Genomic DNA, 18,730 nt, shown 5'->3' with positions numbered 1-18,730 from the left:
TCTGCCTACAACCACCCCAAAACAATGGTAAACAATAGCAGTTAACAGCAGGCATGTTCTTCTTTAAAGCAAGCTCTACATTCAATGTCAGGCTTGAACTCTTGACCCCAAGATCAAGAGTTGCATGCTATACCGACTAAGCCAGCCAGGTTCCCCTACAGAGAAAACCTCTACAAGTTTCACCATTTAAAAATGTCAGGTAGGTTTTAGTGTATACTTTTGAAGAGTTTCCTACTATTTCTAGTTAACAGCTTTATTAAGATATAATTTACATGTCATAAAATTCACTCATTTTAAGCTTACAATTAAGTGATTTTTTAGTGGAGTTGTGCAATCATCAAAACGATCCAATTTTAGAACATTTTCTTCATTCTAAAAACCCTACCCTGGCCATTAGCAGTCACTTCCCATTCCTACTCCAAGTTGCAGGGAACCACTAGCCTACTTCTGTCTCTGTAGATCTGCTAATTGTGGACATTTAATAGTAATAGAATGATATAATAAGTTGTCTTTTGGTTTGGCTTTTTTTACTTAGCATAATTTTTTTGAGGTTCATGCATGATGTAGCACATCAGTACTCTGTTCCTTTTCATTACTAAATAGTATTCTACTATATAGATATACTACATTTTGTTTACTCACTTACCAGTTGATAGATATTTGTATTTGTTCCATATGGGGGATATTATGAATAATACTGTTATAAGCATTCATGGACAAATCTTTGTGCGGTGATATGTGTTCGTTTCCCTTGGGTACATACTTAGGAGTGCAATGGCTGGTCAGATGATAACTCTATGTTTAACATTTTAAGAAACTACCAAACTGCTTTATCAAGTGGTTGAACCATTTTACATCCCTACCAGCAATCTACGAGGATCCAGTTTCTCCACATTCTTACCAATACTTGTTATTGTCTTTTTCAATTAAAGCCATCTTAGTAAGGACGTGAAATGATTTCTCATTTTGGTTGACTTGCATTTTCCTTACGACTAATGATGCTGAACATCTTTTCACATACTTATTAATCATCTGTATATCTTCCTTGGTGAAATGTCTATGTAGATATTTTGCCCATTTTTAAATTGGGTTATTGTGTACATAGGAGTTACAAGAGTTTTTTATATATTCTGGGCACACATCCTTTATCAGATATATATTCTCTCCCATACTATAGTCTTTCTTTTCACTTTCTTAATGGTGTCATTTGATACACAAAAGTTTTTAATTTTAATGAAGTCCATTTTATCAATTTGTTAAATCACTCTTACTTTGGTTTGCAAGAAGATTTGCTCCCAAGTTTTCTCCTCTGAGATATATGATTGTAGCTCTTACATTCAGGTTGAAATCCATTTTGAATTGCTTTTTTTAAATGTAAGATAAGGGTCTAAATTCATCTCTTTGCATCTGGATATCCAGTTGCACAGACATCATTTTTTGAAAAGTCTATCCTTTCCTGAACCACTGAATTACCTTGATACCTTTGTTGAAAATCAGCTCATCATAAATGCAATGGTTTATTTCTGGATTCTCAATTCTGTTCCTCATTTATATGCCTGTCCCATGCCAGTAAACACCTTGTCTTGATTACTATGGCTTTGTAGTAAGTTCTGAAATTGAGAAATGTGAGAGTCTTCCAATTTTGTTCTTTTCAAGGTTGTTTTGGCTATTCTGGGTCATTTGTATTTCCATATAAATTTTAGAATCAGTTTGACAATCTGTCCAAAAAAGGCAGCTGGAATCTTGATAGGGATTGCATTGAATATGATGTATTACATTAATTGATTTTTGGATATTAAACCAACCCTGTTTTCCTGGGATAAATTCTACTCAGTTGTGACATATAATCCTTTATACATGATACTATGTTTGATTTGCTAATATTTTGTTGAGGATTTTTCTATTTTCTTCTTTTTGTTTTTGAGGAATACTGGTCTGTAGTTTATCATTCTCGTGATGTTTGTGTGGTTTGGTATCAGAGTAATAATACCAGCCTCATAAAATGAGTTGGGAAGTATTCTCTCCTCCTCTATTTTCTGCAAGTTTGTGAAAGACTGGTATTATTTATTCTATAAATGTTTGGTAAAATTCACCAGTGGAGACTTTTGGGACTGGGCTTTCCATTGTGGAAAGATTTTTAAATTACCACTTCAATTTTTAGCTTGCTTTAGGTCTGTAGGTCTATAGATTTTCTATTTGTTCTTGAGTGAACTTAAATAATTTGGGACTCTCTAGGTATTGAAGTTGTCTAATTTGTTGCCATAAAGTTGTTCATTGTATCACTTTATAATCCTTTCAATCTCTGTAAAACTGGTAATAATGGGGGCTCTTGGGTGGCTCAGTTGATTAAGCATCAGACTTTGGCTTAGGTCACAGTCTCACGGCTTGTGAGTTCAAGCCCCACTTTAGGCTCTGTGCTGACAGCTCAGAGCCTGGAGCCTGCTTCAGATTCTGTGTCTCCTTCTCTCTCTGCCCCTCCCCTGCTCGCTCACTCTTGCTCTCATTCTCTCTCTCTCAAAAATAAACGTTAAAAAAAATTATTTTTTAAAGACTGGTAATAATGTCCCCTCTTTGTTTTTAATTATGAACGAATGTTGAATTTGATTCCTTGATGAAAACAATCATATGGACTTTTGGTTTAACCTGTTAATGTGATAAATTAATAGAATTTTAATATAACTTCTATTGATAGATTTAAGATTGTAAGTAATCTACACCCAATGTGGGGCTCGAACTCATGACCCCAAGATCAAGAGTCACATGCTCTATTAAGTCAGCCAGGCGCCCTGGATATATCTTTTGATGCCTTGAATAAACCAAACTTGGCCATGATATTTTGATTAATAACTTACAGGATTCAGTTTTCTTTTGTTTAGAATATTTGCATCTACATTCACATTGCAGACTGACCTTTCAATTTTTTTCTTCTAATATTATCTTTGTTGGGTTTAGGTATTAAGGTCACTCTAACTTCATACATGAGGTAAGAAGGAGAATTCCCCCTTTTTCTGGAATTTGAACAACTTAATAAAATTGAAGTGTTCTGTTTCCTATATAATCTGGTAGAAGTCACCTGTAAAACTGACAGGCCTGCTGTTTTATTAGATAAATTTTAATTGATACTTTCTATTTCTTTAATGGCTATAGCAGAGGCAATATTCAGAATATTTAAATAACCAGCAATGCAAAAAACTAGCCAGTCAGAATTGATGTGGTTGGCAGTGTTGGAACTGGGTCTGGGAATTACTTTACTGTAATATCCTAAAACTCCCATCAGCAAAGGGTACCTCTCAGCAGTCTGTAAACCAGGGTTTGACTCTTGGCTCATATTTTACTGTCTTAATGACAGTCATGTGGGCAAGTTACCCAACGTCTCTGACTTTGTGGTTTCCTTAGCTTTAAAATGGGATAGTAATAGTTATCTAACTCATGAGGCTGTTCTCAGAATTAAATGAGATGCTGAACAACCCCCACCCCAAAGGGGGAGAGGTGTTTTAAGGGGGACTTTTAGCTACTAGATCATAGAGAGATCTTGAGGGAAGTGTCCCCAAAAGGGCCTGGGTAACCAGAAGGTGACAGGATTTGACCTGGGGATGATTCAGGATAGTGGCTATTTATCATTTAATACAGAAGAAGTTTAATATTTTAACAACTACTTCAGATAAATCAGTACATATTGGTTAAATAATCAGTCCAGGTGATAGGTCTATTTCAGGTTTTCTATTTCTCTTGATCAGTTTTGCTAAGGATTTTGAGTAAACTGTCTACTTCATTGAAGTTTTCAAGTATACTGGCATAAAGGTGAACTTATTATCTTATTGTATACTTTTTATTGTCTCCTTTTTTTATGGTTAAGATTATCTTTTGTCTGATTTCTCTTAACGAATCTTACCAGATAATTGCAATTTCAATTGGCTTTTTCAAAACACAGGCTTTAATTTCTTTTATCATTTCCATAATCTACTTTAATTGGGTTTACTCTTTTTAATCTTTTCCCAGTTGTTTTTTTAATGTTTATTTATTTTTGAGACAGAGCATGAACGGGGTAGGGTCAGAGACAGAGGGAGACACAGAATCCAAAGCAGGCTCCAGGCTCTGAGCTGTCAGCACAGAGCCCGACGCGGGTCTCGAACTCACAAACCGTGAGATCATGACCTGAGCCGAAGTCAGAGGCTCAACCGACTGAGCCACCCAGGTGCCCTTCAGTTTTTTTGATAAAATGCTTAGTTCACTAATTTTTAGTTTACTGATTTCACTAATAATTTCTTCTTCAATCCATGAATTATTTAGGAAATGAGTTTATAAACCCAAATATGGGAATTTATAGTTACCTCTGTTAATTAAACTATACTGAGGTCAGGGAAAATCATTTGTGTGATAACAAATCTCTGATACTGGTTGAAACTTACTTTGTAGTCCGGTACATGCTCTCCTTTTGTACATATTCTGAGTTTGCTTCAGAGGATGTATTCACTATGTGTTGGGAGAATTCTAAATATGCCTAATAAATCAAGTTTATTAACAGTAAAATCTCCTATGGTCTTTTTAACTTTTTGGCCTATTTTATCTGTTAGTAAATGAGAGAATGGCTTAATATTTTCCACTGATACGGAAAATATTTTTTTTATAATCTGTCCATTTTTGCTTTTTATGGTTTGAAGCTATGTTTATTAGATACATGTAAGAATTTTATACTCCAGTGAAATAAACCTTTTAATTAATATAGTACCTTTTTTATCACTAATTATGCTTTATGCCCTAAACTCTCTTTTGTCTGCTATCAATGGAGATGTAACTTTTTCTTTGATTTGAATTTGCCTGTTATTTTTTCCCCATCCTTTTACTTTCAGATTTTTTTCATTGGTATGTTTTAGGTGTGTCCCTTACAAAGAACATATAGTTTGGTTTTCTTTTTTAATCCAATCTAACCCCATCTGTCTTTTAAATGGCTACTTTAGTCCATATATATTTATTGTGATTATTGATATTTGGATTATCTGCCTACCATATTTTTGTGCTTCCTGATTTACCTGTATTTTTTTAATGATTTCCCCTCCCTTCTCTGCCTCTATTGGATTGATCATGTTTTAATAGCTTTTGTCCACTAATTTAGAAGTTACCATTCATATTCCTATCCAAGTTTTATTTCTAAATTTAAAAAATAAATTTTAACAGTTATGTGTGTCTCAAAGATAATCTATATATCCTTTGCTGAAACAGTATGCATAGTTACAAATCTTTAAAAATATCCCATCTTGGGGCCCCTGGGTGGCTCAGTCAGTTATGCGTCCGACTTCAACTTAGGTCATGACCTCGCTGTTTCTGAGTTGGAGTCCCATGTCGGGCTCTGTGTTGACAGCTCAGAGCCGGGAGCCTGTTTCAGATTCTGTGTCTCCCTCTCTCTCTGCCCCTCCCCTTCTTGTGCACTCTCGCTCGCTCTCTCTCAAAAATAAACATTAAAAAAAATATATCCCCTGTCTTTTTACATATGACCCCTGAAAAGAATATTTCAGAAATAGTCCTGTATATCACTGTATTGTCATTTCACCACAGCTAGCAACAGGTATATTTAAAAAAAATTTTTTAACGTTTATTTTTTGAGAGAGAGAGACAGAGCATGAGCAGGGGAGGAGCAGAGAGGGAGACACAGAATCAGAAGCAGGCTCCAGGCTCCGAGCTGTCAGCACAGAGCTGGATGTGGGGCCTGAATTCATGAACTGTGAGATCATGACTCAAGCCGAAGTCGGGAGCTTAACCAAATGAGCCACCCAGGTGCCCCAGCAATAGGTATATTCTAATCATTTCTCAAATTTCAACTCTTTAAATGGTCAATTTCTCTATAAGGAGACATTGAAGTATTTCACAACAGAGGCATTACTGACACTATAGATTATTAGTTGACTGTGTAAACTGTCCCATGCAGGATGTTTAGAAACTCAGATCCCTGCTGATTAAACGCCAGTAGAAATCCTCTCTTCTCCCATATTAACAACTAAAACTACATGATACATTTACTTCCAAACATCCCCCTATGGATTGGTACCACTCCAAATGAGAAAGTACTCTTTAATGCATGAAAAACAAGTACAAAAGTTACAAAATAAATAGATTTAGAATCAAAGGACCAAAGAATGAAAAACATTTCTGTTCCATAGAGAAAATAATATTTTTCCTTAAAGTCCTTAAATTTAGGAAACTCAACTTGTAAACCAGTTTTCATCATTAACTATACTACTTCGTCTCCTTTCCATATAATTTTCTCCAAATTTTTTACTTGCAATATATGACTAAGTGCAAGTAACAAAAGATGGAATCATTTTTTGATTGTTTTTCCCCAAGGCAGGTTCTTCCTCCTTAAAGATACAGAAAAGCTAAGACAAATCTCTGAATTTAGTTACCATCTTAAACAAATTTTTTGTTCACAATCCTAACATGGTCTCCCATTCACAAACCTGTTGGTGTCCCAAATAATGACATTTCCATCAAATCCTGATGTTACTAAGAGTCTTGTATTAGTATCATATTCGATGTTCTTCACCCAGCTAGTGTGACCATGTAAAGTGCATACTTTGGTGTTCAATTTTCTCAGATCCCACAGTGCTATTGTAGTGTCATCAGAGCAGGTAGCAAACAGCCGGTTATCAAGAAATCTACAAAGCAGAAAAGAAAAACTGGTTTATTTAATCTCTTGTTAAAGAAAATTTGAGAAACAGTCTCTATATTACCTAATCAAGAAAACAAACAAAAAAGGACTACAAACTTACTGTATAAACCCAGTGATTCTGATATACAATAAACAGTAAGTAGAATTCATATAATCACAAGGAAAGATACTATGACTTAATGAGGACCACAATGCAACTTTATCCATTTGCTTTGTATTATTGATTTTTATTTGGAAATGGAAATAGGGGTGGGTGTTTGGAGAACAGTGCTAAAGAGCAAGAACTTTAGAATCTGTATAAGGAAACACAAATGGTGAGAGACAACAGGAGACAGATTTTAAAGACTTGATTGCAGAGCGAGATATGTTAAGCTGTAAAGGTTCGTAATTGTAACAAATATTTACTCTGCTACAAGTAATGTCTTCCTGTTTAGAAGACATTTACATACAAAAATTTCTGTTAAAATGCCATGTTTTTAATCTATTAATTCAAAGAAAGGCATTCCCCAAATAATCATACTTAGCAACATTAGAACCAGTTAAGATTACAGGGTAGATAATTAAAATACAAAGTGCCAGGTACATAACAAGCACTTACAAATATTTATTATTAGTGACTGAGATAGGAGTTCACTTTCAAGTTCATAATTCAAACTTTTTATTATTTTACACTGATTTCTCAATCCTTAGAATATATTTTATACAAATACTTAAAAAATAACAAATCTACCAATCACCCTTGAATTTCTGCCTAATTCAACATTAGGATGCTCTAGCTATGCTGTTACATAAAATTTCCTAATGTCTTACAGAAATATGAAATGAATTCTGGAGCTTCTTTCAAGATAAAATTATACGTAATTATTTTTTATCAGAAATCAACCCCAGTAACCACAAATATCATAATGACCTTCCTAAAATTTAACATGGTTTTAAAATTCCAGAATTTTGTACAAACTGTGTCTACTACTTGAAACCACCTTCCTCCTACCCCTTGACCTGGCTAACGCTTGCTTTCTTTTTATTATTCGGCTAATTCCTCCAGGAAGACTTATCTCACTATCCAGCCTCGGGTAGATTCACCAATCTTCTAATCTTCCAAAGTACTCTATGAGTCTATCATAACATTTAATATTACAGTGTAAGGAATAATTTCATAAGGCTATAAATTCCTTGAAGGCAGGGGAACTGTCTGCACAGTTCATTGTTAGATCTGCAGTACCCAACACACAAAGTGCCAGGTACATAACAAGCACTTACAAATATTTATTATTAGTGATTGAGATAGGAGTTCACTGCCTAGTGGAGAAGAAATTATAAATAATTATACAAAATAATTGTGTGGAATAAGCAAAGAAAAGGGTAGTTAGGAAAGACCTCCTGGTAGTGTCATTTGAACCAACTTTAAAAGATGAGCAGGCAGGGGCACCTGGGTGGCTCAGTCTGTTAAGTGGCTGACTCTTGATTTTGGCTCAGATCAGATCTTATGGTTCCTACAATCAAGCCCCACACTGGATTCCGCCCCCCCCCCCCCCCCCCCGCCACCGCTTCTGCCTCTCCCTCATTCATGTTCTCTCTCTCAAAGATTAAATAAATAAATAAATAACATGAGCAGACACTCCCTAAGTGGCCAAAGGGGTAAGCAAAAGTAAAGAGGCATGTGGAGGGATGGTATACTCTGAGAGGCAATGGCAGTTAAGAGTGTTGTGTGCGGCAAAGTAGATATAAATAAAGAATATATCATGGATTTATTCTATAGCGATTCCCAATATTTTTATATTATAAATATATGCCTGGGGGCGCCTGGATGGCGCAGTCGGTTAAGCGTCCGACTTCAGCCAGGTCACGATCTCGCGGTCCGTGAGTTCGAGCCCCGCGTCAGGCTCTGGGCTGATGGCTCGGAGCCTGGAGCCTGTTTCCGATTCTGTGTCTCCCTCTCTCTCTGCCCCTCCCCCGTTCATGCTCTGTCTCTCTCTGTCCCAAAAATAAATAAAAAACGTTGAAAAAAAAATTTAAAAAAAAATAAAAATAAAAATAAATATATGCCTGTTGGAAATCTTTTTAAATGGAAAAAATCCACCATAAAAATAACTACAGTTATTGATATGTAGCCTAATTCTTATATTGCAAGCCTAATATCATAATTATTTTGCCATGTTATTAAAGATTGACAAAATCTTTTTTTTTTTAATGTTTATGTATTTTGAGAGAGAGAGAGAGAGCGAGAGAGAGCAAGCAGGGGAGGGGCAGAGAGAGGGAGAGAGAGAATTTTAAGCAGGCTCCACGCTGTCAGCACAGAGCCCAACATGGGGCCCAATCCCACAAACCACGAAATCATGACTTGAGCCGAAATCAAGAGTCTGACACTCAACCAACTGAGCCACCCAGGCAGCCCAACAAAATCATTCTTAATGGCTGAATAGATTCACTGTATGAATGAGCCATAATATTTTTTTATAAATGATACATCATCCTTGGTTTTATTTATTTTTAAATATTTATTTATTTTGAGAGGGTGAAAGGGTGAGCAGCAGAGGGGGAGACAGAGAGAGAGAGAATCCCAAAGCAGGCTCTGCACTGTTATTGCAGAGACCACTGTGGGGCTCAATCTCATGAACCGTGAGATCATGACCTAAGCTGAACCGATGGACCCACCAGCCCCCCCTCCCCCCACCGTTTTCTTTCTTAAAAACTAATAGGGGCACCTGGGTGGCTCATTGGTTAAGCGTCCCACTTTGGCTCAGGTGATGATCTTGCAGTTCGTAGTTCAAGCCCCACATCAGGCTCTGTGCTGACAGCTCAGAGCCTGGAGCCTACTTCTGATTCTTACTCTCTCTGCCCCTCCCCGACTTGTGCTCTTTCTCCCTCTCTCAAAAAAATAAACCTTAAAATTTTTTTTTTAGAACAAGCAACTGTTGAATGTTTACATTGTTTCCAGTTTTTTCCATCTGTTCAGTGATGAACATCCCAACAGCTGAATATTAATCACATCCTTAGTTATTTTTCTAAGTACATTCCCAGAAGTTTTATTGTTAAATAAAAAAGGATTTTAAAAAATATAAGGCTTTTTTGATACACACAGCCAAACTGTCCTCTGTAGTTCCACCAGCAGTCAGGGGTATCCATTTCTCTAATATTTTAATTCTCTTAAATGCCAGGAAAAAAAAATATCTAAATTGAAACTTTTATTTTTAGTAAAGTAGAACATTTTTCATACTAATTGGAAGATTATATTTCTCTTGTGAATTGCTATTCATGTTCCTTGCTGATTTTCCTATTGCTGTATTATTTTTATTACCAAGTTATAAATTCTCTATAGTAACGATAATATAGCTCAGTTTTTCAAAGATAGTATGTTGAATATTTTTTGCACATATACTTCTTTGAATTTTATAGCATTTTATTTTATTTTTTTAAGTAGGCTCTATGCCCAACATGACCCTGAGATCAAGAGTTGCACAGTCTACCAACTGAGTCAGCCAGGTGCCCCGCCACATATGCATCTGTCCTTCTATGTGGTTTATATATTTTCTTATTATATCAAAATTTTAGTGATTATATAATCAAGTTCATTTTTCTCCTATGGTTTTATCTTCACTGATTAGGCTTTTTAAGATAAAAATATTTTAATGACTTCCTGACAGGAATTATATGATTGAAAAACATACACAATGACAAAAGGCTAATGGAGAATCAAACTTTTAAAATAAATTGATCATCAACATAGAGCATCTTCATACATTTAAAAAATTTACAGAATGGGGCACCTGGCTGGCTAAGTTGGTTGAAGCATCTGACTCTTGCTTTCAGCTGGGGTCATGATCTCACAATTCATGGGTTTGAGCCCCACATCGATCTCTGCACTAACAGTGAGGGTCCTGCTTTGAGATTCTCTCTCTCCTCCTCTCTGTGCCTCTCCCCCACTTGCACTCTATTTCTCTCTCAAAATAAATAAATAAAAACTTAAAAAAATAAATAAGAAATTTAGGGGAAAGATTTTATTTTATTTAGTCTACAGAAAATACTTAAAGTACATATGGATTCAAAACTCCAGTGGGATTATACTGCCCAGTGGTCCACCCTGAAGGGTTTTGGCAAGAGAATGACACGATTAGAGAAGAGTTTCAGAAAGATCTCTGAGGTGGCTAAGTTTTCAAAACTTTTGTATTTTCATAAAAAATAAAGTGGGGGATCAGCTTTAAAATTTTTATCATAAGGCCACTGAAAAATTAGGCCATTGAAAAATTACCAATGTTGCATGAAAGATATTTTAATACCAATGATGTAAAAAGAATATTATCTTGGAACAAAAGCTAACAATTTGAATTGAACAAATTTACCTTGATGAAAAATTCAACACTTTGAATTTAGTTTTCTCATTTTGCCTCAAAGTTTTACCTGTTAAAAAATCTTGGTATTGAAGAATCATTGGTGAAGAGAATAAATTACAGAAAATTAAGAATGTAGATTAGGAGACCAGTTAAAGTATCCATAATTCTTATCCTAAAGCAAGCAGATGCAGAGAATGTAAAGTAGTAGACAAACCCTTGGAAATCTGGCTCAAACTTCTCAAATTAAAACTGTCTAGCCTAATAAGTTAATAAATATATTTTTTAACTTCATAGTCCCTAATAAGCAGGAGACACTCCACACACTGAAACCTATGAACTTATGAATTATAAAACTGCCCCATATGTCCCCATCAGACACCAACATATGACTGTAACAGTTCTGGATAAACTGACATTTGGATAAACTGAGGTTTTCATGATCAGAGGTTAATTGGTAAAGGATAAGAGCAACTGAAATAGAATTTTCTTAAAACAGGTACCAACATTTCATTGTACACAGGAAAGAAAGTATTGTCTAAAAACCAAAAATCATAAAAATGTTTAATATTTATTTTACATTTATTTAACTACGTGTAAATTCTTAGAATAAGTTAAATGTTTGGGGTTTTTCTTGCATAATCTTTCCAATGAAATTATGACAGCAAAATATGATATCCTTCCTTAATATTTGAGTTTTATACTATAAAAAGAGAATCATTTCTATATAAAAATCAATGGCTTTATCCATTTTCTCAAGGGCCTTTCCTTAGTCCCATGAGATATTCACATAATTCTCTGAAGTATCTACCAAGTCATCATTTCTGTGATTTCCTTTTCTTTAATTGATAACTAGTCTACCTCTATCAGATCCTCATTTGCTAATGATTTTATATGTAATTGATCAGTTTTCTAATATCAGTCTTAGGGTTTTGTGAAATTCCACATCCTTGGCAAGATAAGAAATTTCATGTTCCCAGTGATGAACACTGCATTTACATTATAGTATTTGAAATATACCAATCAGGAAAAGACCAACAAAGACGGTGGGAGGGAAAAAATAGATCCTGGAATATTAAATAGGTATTAATTTTTTAACTGTCATACCACTAAGTAAATATTCTTATGATAACCTCAACTGCCCTTGTAACCTCATAACTGGGGGACCTTAATTATTAAATGGACTCTTAAATTAACACACAGAGTCCTCATGAATAAGTAAATCTGTATAATGGGCTTAAGAATTTAAATAACATACTTTCCCCCTTACTGTCCCTAAATATGAATAAAGAGAAAATACTCTTTACAACTATCAATATTTTTAGTTTCCAAGATAAGCAAACCTTAAAAAACTAAGGAATGAACTAGAAGACATTACTAAGTATATATGAAATCACTATCTAGAGCCAAACCAGGAAATGCATGCCCACATCTCTAAACAGTACTGAGGTGGTCTAACTGAACTGAGCATGAATTCCAGCTCTACCACTTGCTACATATTAAAGATATCGGACAAATCTCTTTAACTGAGTTGCAATTTCTTCATCTCTTAAAATGGATACAGTATCTGTTTCACATCAGGATAATGTAAGAATTAATATTGTATGAAAGTGCTTCACAAAGGTTTGGCACATGGTAGACACTCAGTAAAAATGGAAGTTAGTATTATTAATAATATACACATAAGCTCATGCCAGAGGACCCCTCAGATTCTCACACAAAACTCTTAAGTGATATGTACTTCTAAAAAAGCTTCAAAATCTGTTTTTCTAACCAACAGATAAGCAAATTCAAATTTGTAAGTGTGGAGTACTAAAGCAGAAACACTGATAGCAGCAAATGAGAGTTGACATTGATAAAGAACAAATTCTAACAGCAGATTAGCCAGAGATCATTTTGAATAGGGGCAAACAATTCAACACATCTTCTCTTTTTGAGATAAGAAAATTTTAAATTGTAAAATATTTAAAACATAGAGAAAATTATGAAGAATATAACAAAGACTGTGATACACACCACCCAGCCTTATCAAATTTTAACAACTTGTTATCTTTCAGATTTCTTGAACATTACAAACACAACTGAAGCACCCTGAATATCCCTCCCCAATCCCATTCCCCTCCCTCCCTCTCCAGAGGGAACCACTATCCAAAATTTGTCACTCCCCATGCAAGTTTTTAATACCATGAGTTCCTAAGTATGTATCCATAAACAATGTATAGTTTTGTTTTGCGTTCAATTTACTCTGTAAATATTTAATTAGCACCATGTGCTAGGCACAGTTCTAGGTGCTGGGGATAGAGCAGAGAACCAACAAATATGCTTATGTTTGTATATTTCCAAACTTTACATAAATGGTATCACACTGTACAGCTCATTCTATAATTTGTTTTTCTGGCTCAACCTTGAATTTCTGAGATGTATCTCAGATGCTGATGTTTCTAGTTCATTTATTTTAACTGATGTATAGTATTCCATTATATGAGTATACTAGAACTTATCTTCTTAATGGAGATTTGTTTCCAACTCGTATTACTAAAGATGCTATAATGAACCTTCTTTACACATTTCCTTGTTTACGTATGCTTTAATTTCTTAAAAAAAAATTTTGCTCTTCAATTTTACCAGATATTGCTAAATTGCTCTTCAAAATAATTTTATCAATTATACTCCATCAATGATGCCTAAGAGTTTCTACTTCTCAACATCTTTGCCAATACTTAGTATTTCTTCATTGTTTATTTTTATTTATATTCTTGTAACTAGGAAGCTTGAAAATTTTTTCCATATTTACTGCTCATTTTAGCTTCTCTTATATGATTTTCTGCCTATTTCGCTCCAGGGTAATTGTTTTATATATTCTGGATGCTAATCCTTTCTTGGCTATGTGCATTGAAAATATGTTCTCCCACCAGCCTATAGGTTATCTTCTCACATTGTTGTCTTTGGTTAGAATGAAGTTTTAAATTTTAATGCAGTCAAACTTAGCAATCCTTTAATGAGTTATGCTTTTTGTATCTTAAAAAAAATCCTTTCTCATCCTTAGAACATAAATATATTCTATATTTCTTCTAAAGCTTTAAAGGTTTGCTTTCATAATTAGGTCTTCAACTGGCAGTTATATTTAGCTATGGTATGAGATAGAAATCTAATCTTACTTTGTTTTTTCATATATATATATATATATATATATATATATATATATATATGAAAATCTACATATATATATATAGATAACCAGTTCTCTCTTTTCCATTTCCCTGCCATAAATCTGTAATGCCCCTGCTGTCATATATCAAATTTCCATATATGCATGGGTCTGTTTCTGGAAGTTCTACTCCGTTCCATTAGGCACTTAATCCCTGTCCTAAGACTGTGTTTGATATCAGGAAGACTACCATCTTAGCATCCTTCAAAACTGTCTCAGATATTCTTGGCACTTTGCTGTTCCATATGAATTTTTAAGTTTAAAAAAAAAAAAAAAAACCCTGCTTGTATTTTGATTAAAACTGAACTAAATTTATAGACTAATTTGGAAAGAATTGACTTCTTTATGATACTGAGTTTTCTCCCTGAGAGAAGATATGCGTTTGTTTTTGCAAGTACCTGGCAGTACTATCAACTTGGATTCAATTTTAAACTGCTGGCTAGATGGTTTTGGACCATATAGTAGTGTGAATTTGGGCCCCATACATGCATGAAGGCGGACTTGTGGTTAGAAACTTACTGAGGAGATTTTCTGACATCCCTCTACCAAGGTCATAATCTACATGAACAGCGTGGTATATTTCTAGATCACCTTAATGCTGTAAGTATAGCCCTGGGGAGTCCCAGCTTTATGCAGAGTTTTCCACTAGATTCCTCATCTTGAACTGGCCATAAAACTAACTCTCCTGTTCACTGTAACTCCTTATACATATCAAAACAGAAGATCAAGGTCACTCACTAGCATTTGGCAAATGCCTCCAGGGTAAAAGCCAGCTGAATACCAATTTACTTATTTGCATTCCTGCTTCTATTTCATTTTTGGCCCTAGGATTCCTTTCTTTCTTATCAGCTCAATTATACATTAAAAAAATACATTTTAAATACATCTTATTCTGCATTTCTATTTTTAGTAGAAAGGTTGTAAAAGATATTTTAAAATCTTCTATAGCCTAATTTTTATCTACTTGATTTACTAGTTTGGGATAGAAGTGTATTAAAAGTCTCTCGCTATGATTATAGACTTGTAATTCCTTATCTGTTTTGTTTTGGGATTTTTTGTTTTGTTTTTTGAAATATACAAATTTCAAATTGTATACAAGTTCCTAATTACATGCTCTGAGTTGATTTTTCCTTTTATCAGTATGTACTGTTGTATTTTTATCCTTATTTAGGCTTTTGATCTTCCATCTGTCCAATAATGATAATCTATATTAGTTTTCCCATTTCTGGGCAACTTTTTATCTCTATAAAAAGTATACAGATGATTTCGGTTTTTATTCAAATTGCTATCTCTGTGTCTTTTAATAAAGAAGATCAATCCATTTATACTTACTGAGAACTACTCATATATTTGGAACTGTTTCTACTCCTTGTTTTCTACTTATCATCACTTTGCTTGCTTTATTTGTTTATTTACTTTATAAAGCTTTCCTGTTTTCTACTAAACCTATCAAGTATTCAGTATTCCCTTTCCCCCCACTTCTGATTTGGAATCTATACACTGTATGTCTACTATATTAGTTACCTTTAAGTTTCTTTTTCATTGCATGTATTTAATTACACATTGTTCTGAAAGAGTCTGAAGCTACTTAATATTTCTGCCTTCTTTCTGAACCTTACATGAACCTTACCATATTACACACAATCTATTTGTTGTTACTATCCAAAGCTACACTGTCCAGTTTGGTAGCCATTAGCCACATGTGGCTTTTGAGTCCTTGATATGTGGCCAGTCTGAATTGGGATGTGCTCTAAGTGTTAAACACCGGATTTTGAAAATTCAACATTCAAAAATGAAAGTAAAATATCTCAATAAATGTTATAATAGTTACATGTTGAAATGATAATATTTTAGTCCTACTGGGGTAAATAAAACATTAAAAATTAATTTCACTTTTTTTCTTTTTAATATGACTAGGAGAAAATAAATCTAGACTTTTAGTTTTAACTTTGTTTTAAATACACCCCCCAAAAAACCCTAAATTATTATCTTCCTGCTATTAATAACATTTATCATTTCACCTAATTAAATTCTTCATTATGGAATGACAGTTTACCTGGATATATGGCATGGAGCATTATTTTTCCTTAGTATTTAAGATACTACTTCATAATCTCCTAACATCAACTGTTGCTGTTGAGAAACTTTGTTATAACCTTGAATTATACCTCTGTAGGTATTCTGGCCTCTAACATTGGTGGTTTTTAAGATTTTGTCTTTATCTTTGATACTCTGTAGGGTTTTACTACAACCTGTTTCAATGTACATTTATCTTTATTTAACCTATGTGACATTTAGAGTTTACTTTTGATTCAAAGATTCAGGACCTTCTTTAATGCTAAAAATTCTCTCCCTTTGTGCCTTCAAAAATTAGTTCTCCACCAATCTCTGCATGTTCTTTTTCTATAATTCTTATCATACATACATTGGAGTCTTTCAATCCTCTATGACTTTTAAGTACTCAGTATTTTCCAATCCATTAATTCTCTCATCAATGATGTAAAGGATAATATTTACCCCCTCTTTTGAGTTTTTTATATACTAACTACATTTTTAATTTCTAAGAGTTGTAGTTGGTTTTTTCCAGATTAACCTATTCTCGTTTCATCTCTTTAAATGGAAAGTATTCCTTATTTCTTTGAGCATCCTAAAAATGCTTTAAAGTTTCTCCCAACCAATGGAATACTATGCAGCCGTTAAAAAGAATAAGATTATCCCATGGGTACTAACATGGAATAATCTCTAAATATGTTATTCAAGGGAAAAGCCAAGGTATATAATAGTGTGTGTAGTACGCTACCATTTATATAAAAGTGTATGTATGTACGTGTGTGTGTATGCTTGTACATGCATAGACTATCTCAAAAAGGATAGCAAGAAATTGGTAATAGTGGTTGCCTCTGGGGAGGGGAACTGGGTGGCTAGGGGACAGAGGTGGGAGATAGACTTACTTTTCACTGTTTACCCTTTTGTACCTTTGAATTTTGTACCACGTGCATGTATTACCTAGTCAAAAAAAAATAAATAATTTATTTTTAAAAATAAAGTCTTTGTTGGACTACTCCATAAAATTAACTTCATCCAGAAAAAAATGCTTGTTTTAGTTGCTGATTTTATGATATTAGTATGTCTTCATGAGTTTTGGCATTTTGGTTATAGGCTCATTTTGAGTAAGAAAGGTTTTAAGAAAGGTTTTTAATTACTTTTTTTCTTCTCCTATTTAATGCTTTTGTAGTTGCCCCCATTTGGATTTTTGAACCACTAATCCACAATTAGGCCACATAATGACATTAAGTCCTTCAGTTTCCTGATGATATTGGAGCTATCACACATATACATTCAATCACTGACTCAGTAATGGCTTCATTACTGAGTCAGGCCAGGAGGATGTGTCTTAATCAGCCAAAACCCACAGCCTCAGGTAGTGAATAGCTTTTTCCTCTTTTCAGCCTTTTACAAATGGGGCAGGCATTCAGCCTTCCACAAATGGGACAGGCACTCTAGTCAAATGCCTGGCTTTGTGTAGTAATTCTGGCTCTGGTTCCTGCCTCACATAAAGTACTTGGGTACTTCTGATTCTTGACAGGAACTAAAACTACCACACATCAATACCAGATGGAAAACTCAGTGGGCTTGCAGTTTCAGACCTATAACAGCTTCCCTGTGTTCCATTTCTGGCCCACGAAAATGTTTATGTTGTTTCAGAGCCTCACTATATCTTTTGTGCTATTTATTGTTCAGTGTGTTTAGAGCATAGAGGTTACATCAAAACTCAGTAAGTCACTGTGACTAGAAGTAATTTCCACGTTTTTTTTTTGAACAGTAACAGTAATCGTTATAAAGGGAATATAATCTTATTACATAATGTTTAGAAAACAGAAAATTACTCATTATCCATTCATTCTAACCCATCCTATGTTAGCATTGAAAAATATTTCCTTATCTTCTGCATTTCATATTTTTAACAATTTTTATCATGATTTTTACCTATATTGTCCCAAGCATTTGTCCATGTTGATATGTAGTCCCTATGACCATCATTTTAATGACTGCATATTAATCCACCAAGCTGTTCAACTGTTATTTACTTCCCACATTATTAAGAATTTAAGGAGCTTCCAACATGCTTTTATAAAGAAGTTCTCTGTGCAAATGTGTTTTTCCCCCTCAATAGTTTGGAATGGGGAGGGGATAGGTGAGAGAGGCTAAGTAAGGGATTGCCATAATTCTACACAGATCATTAGCCCAAAGACATTGGAGGACTATTGTAATGCATGGCTGAGGTTCATAATGATGACCCTAATATATGAAGAGAAAAGATAAAATCATATGGAAGTGAAAAATGCATTTCAGAAAAATTCTTATCCAAAATGGTTAATAGTAAGTTTTATAATTAAAGGGATAAGTTTCACAAGGGATAAAATTCACAGTTCACAAATGCATGTCATCTAGCACTGCTGGGCAAGACATTACCAATTTTCATTAACTTCCAAAACAGAATATTTTGGGTCACATTAATAAACTTCACTA

General features: G+C 34.2%; 1 protein-coding gene across 4 annotated transcripts in view; it reads right to left on the bottom strand.

Annotated features, from left to right (window-relative positions):
- The window catches only part of DCAF10 (DDB1 and CUL4 associated factor 10), a 65,833-nt gene that overhangs the window by 13,808 nt on the left and 33,295 nt on the right, over positions 1-18,730 (bottom strand). For all 4 annotated transcript variants that reach the window (XM_060609277.3, XM_060609276.3, XM_060609275.3 and 1 more), the window contains one exon: positions 6,453-6,650. In XM_060609277.3, coding sequence (XP_060465260.1) covers positions 6,453-6,650 — 198 coding nt within the window. The remainder of the gene's footprint in view (positions 1-6,452; positions 6,651-18,730) is intronic.

Source organism: Panthera onca, chromosome D4, assembly GCF_046562875.1.
Source record: "Panthera onca isolate mPanOnc1 chromosome D4, mPanOnc1 haplotype 2, whole genome shotgun sequence".
Lineage (NCBI taxonomy): Eukaryota > Metazoa > Chordata > Mammalia > Carnivora > Felidae > Panthera > Panthera onca.
The sequence above is the reverse complement of the archived record's forward strand: the minus strand, read 5'-3'. Positions and strand labels throughout refer to the sequence as shown.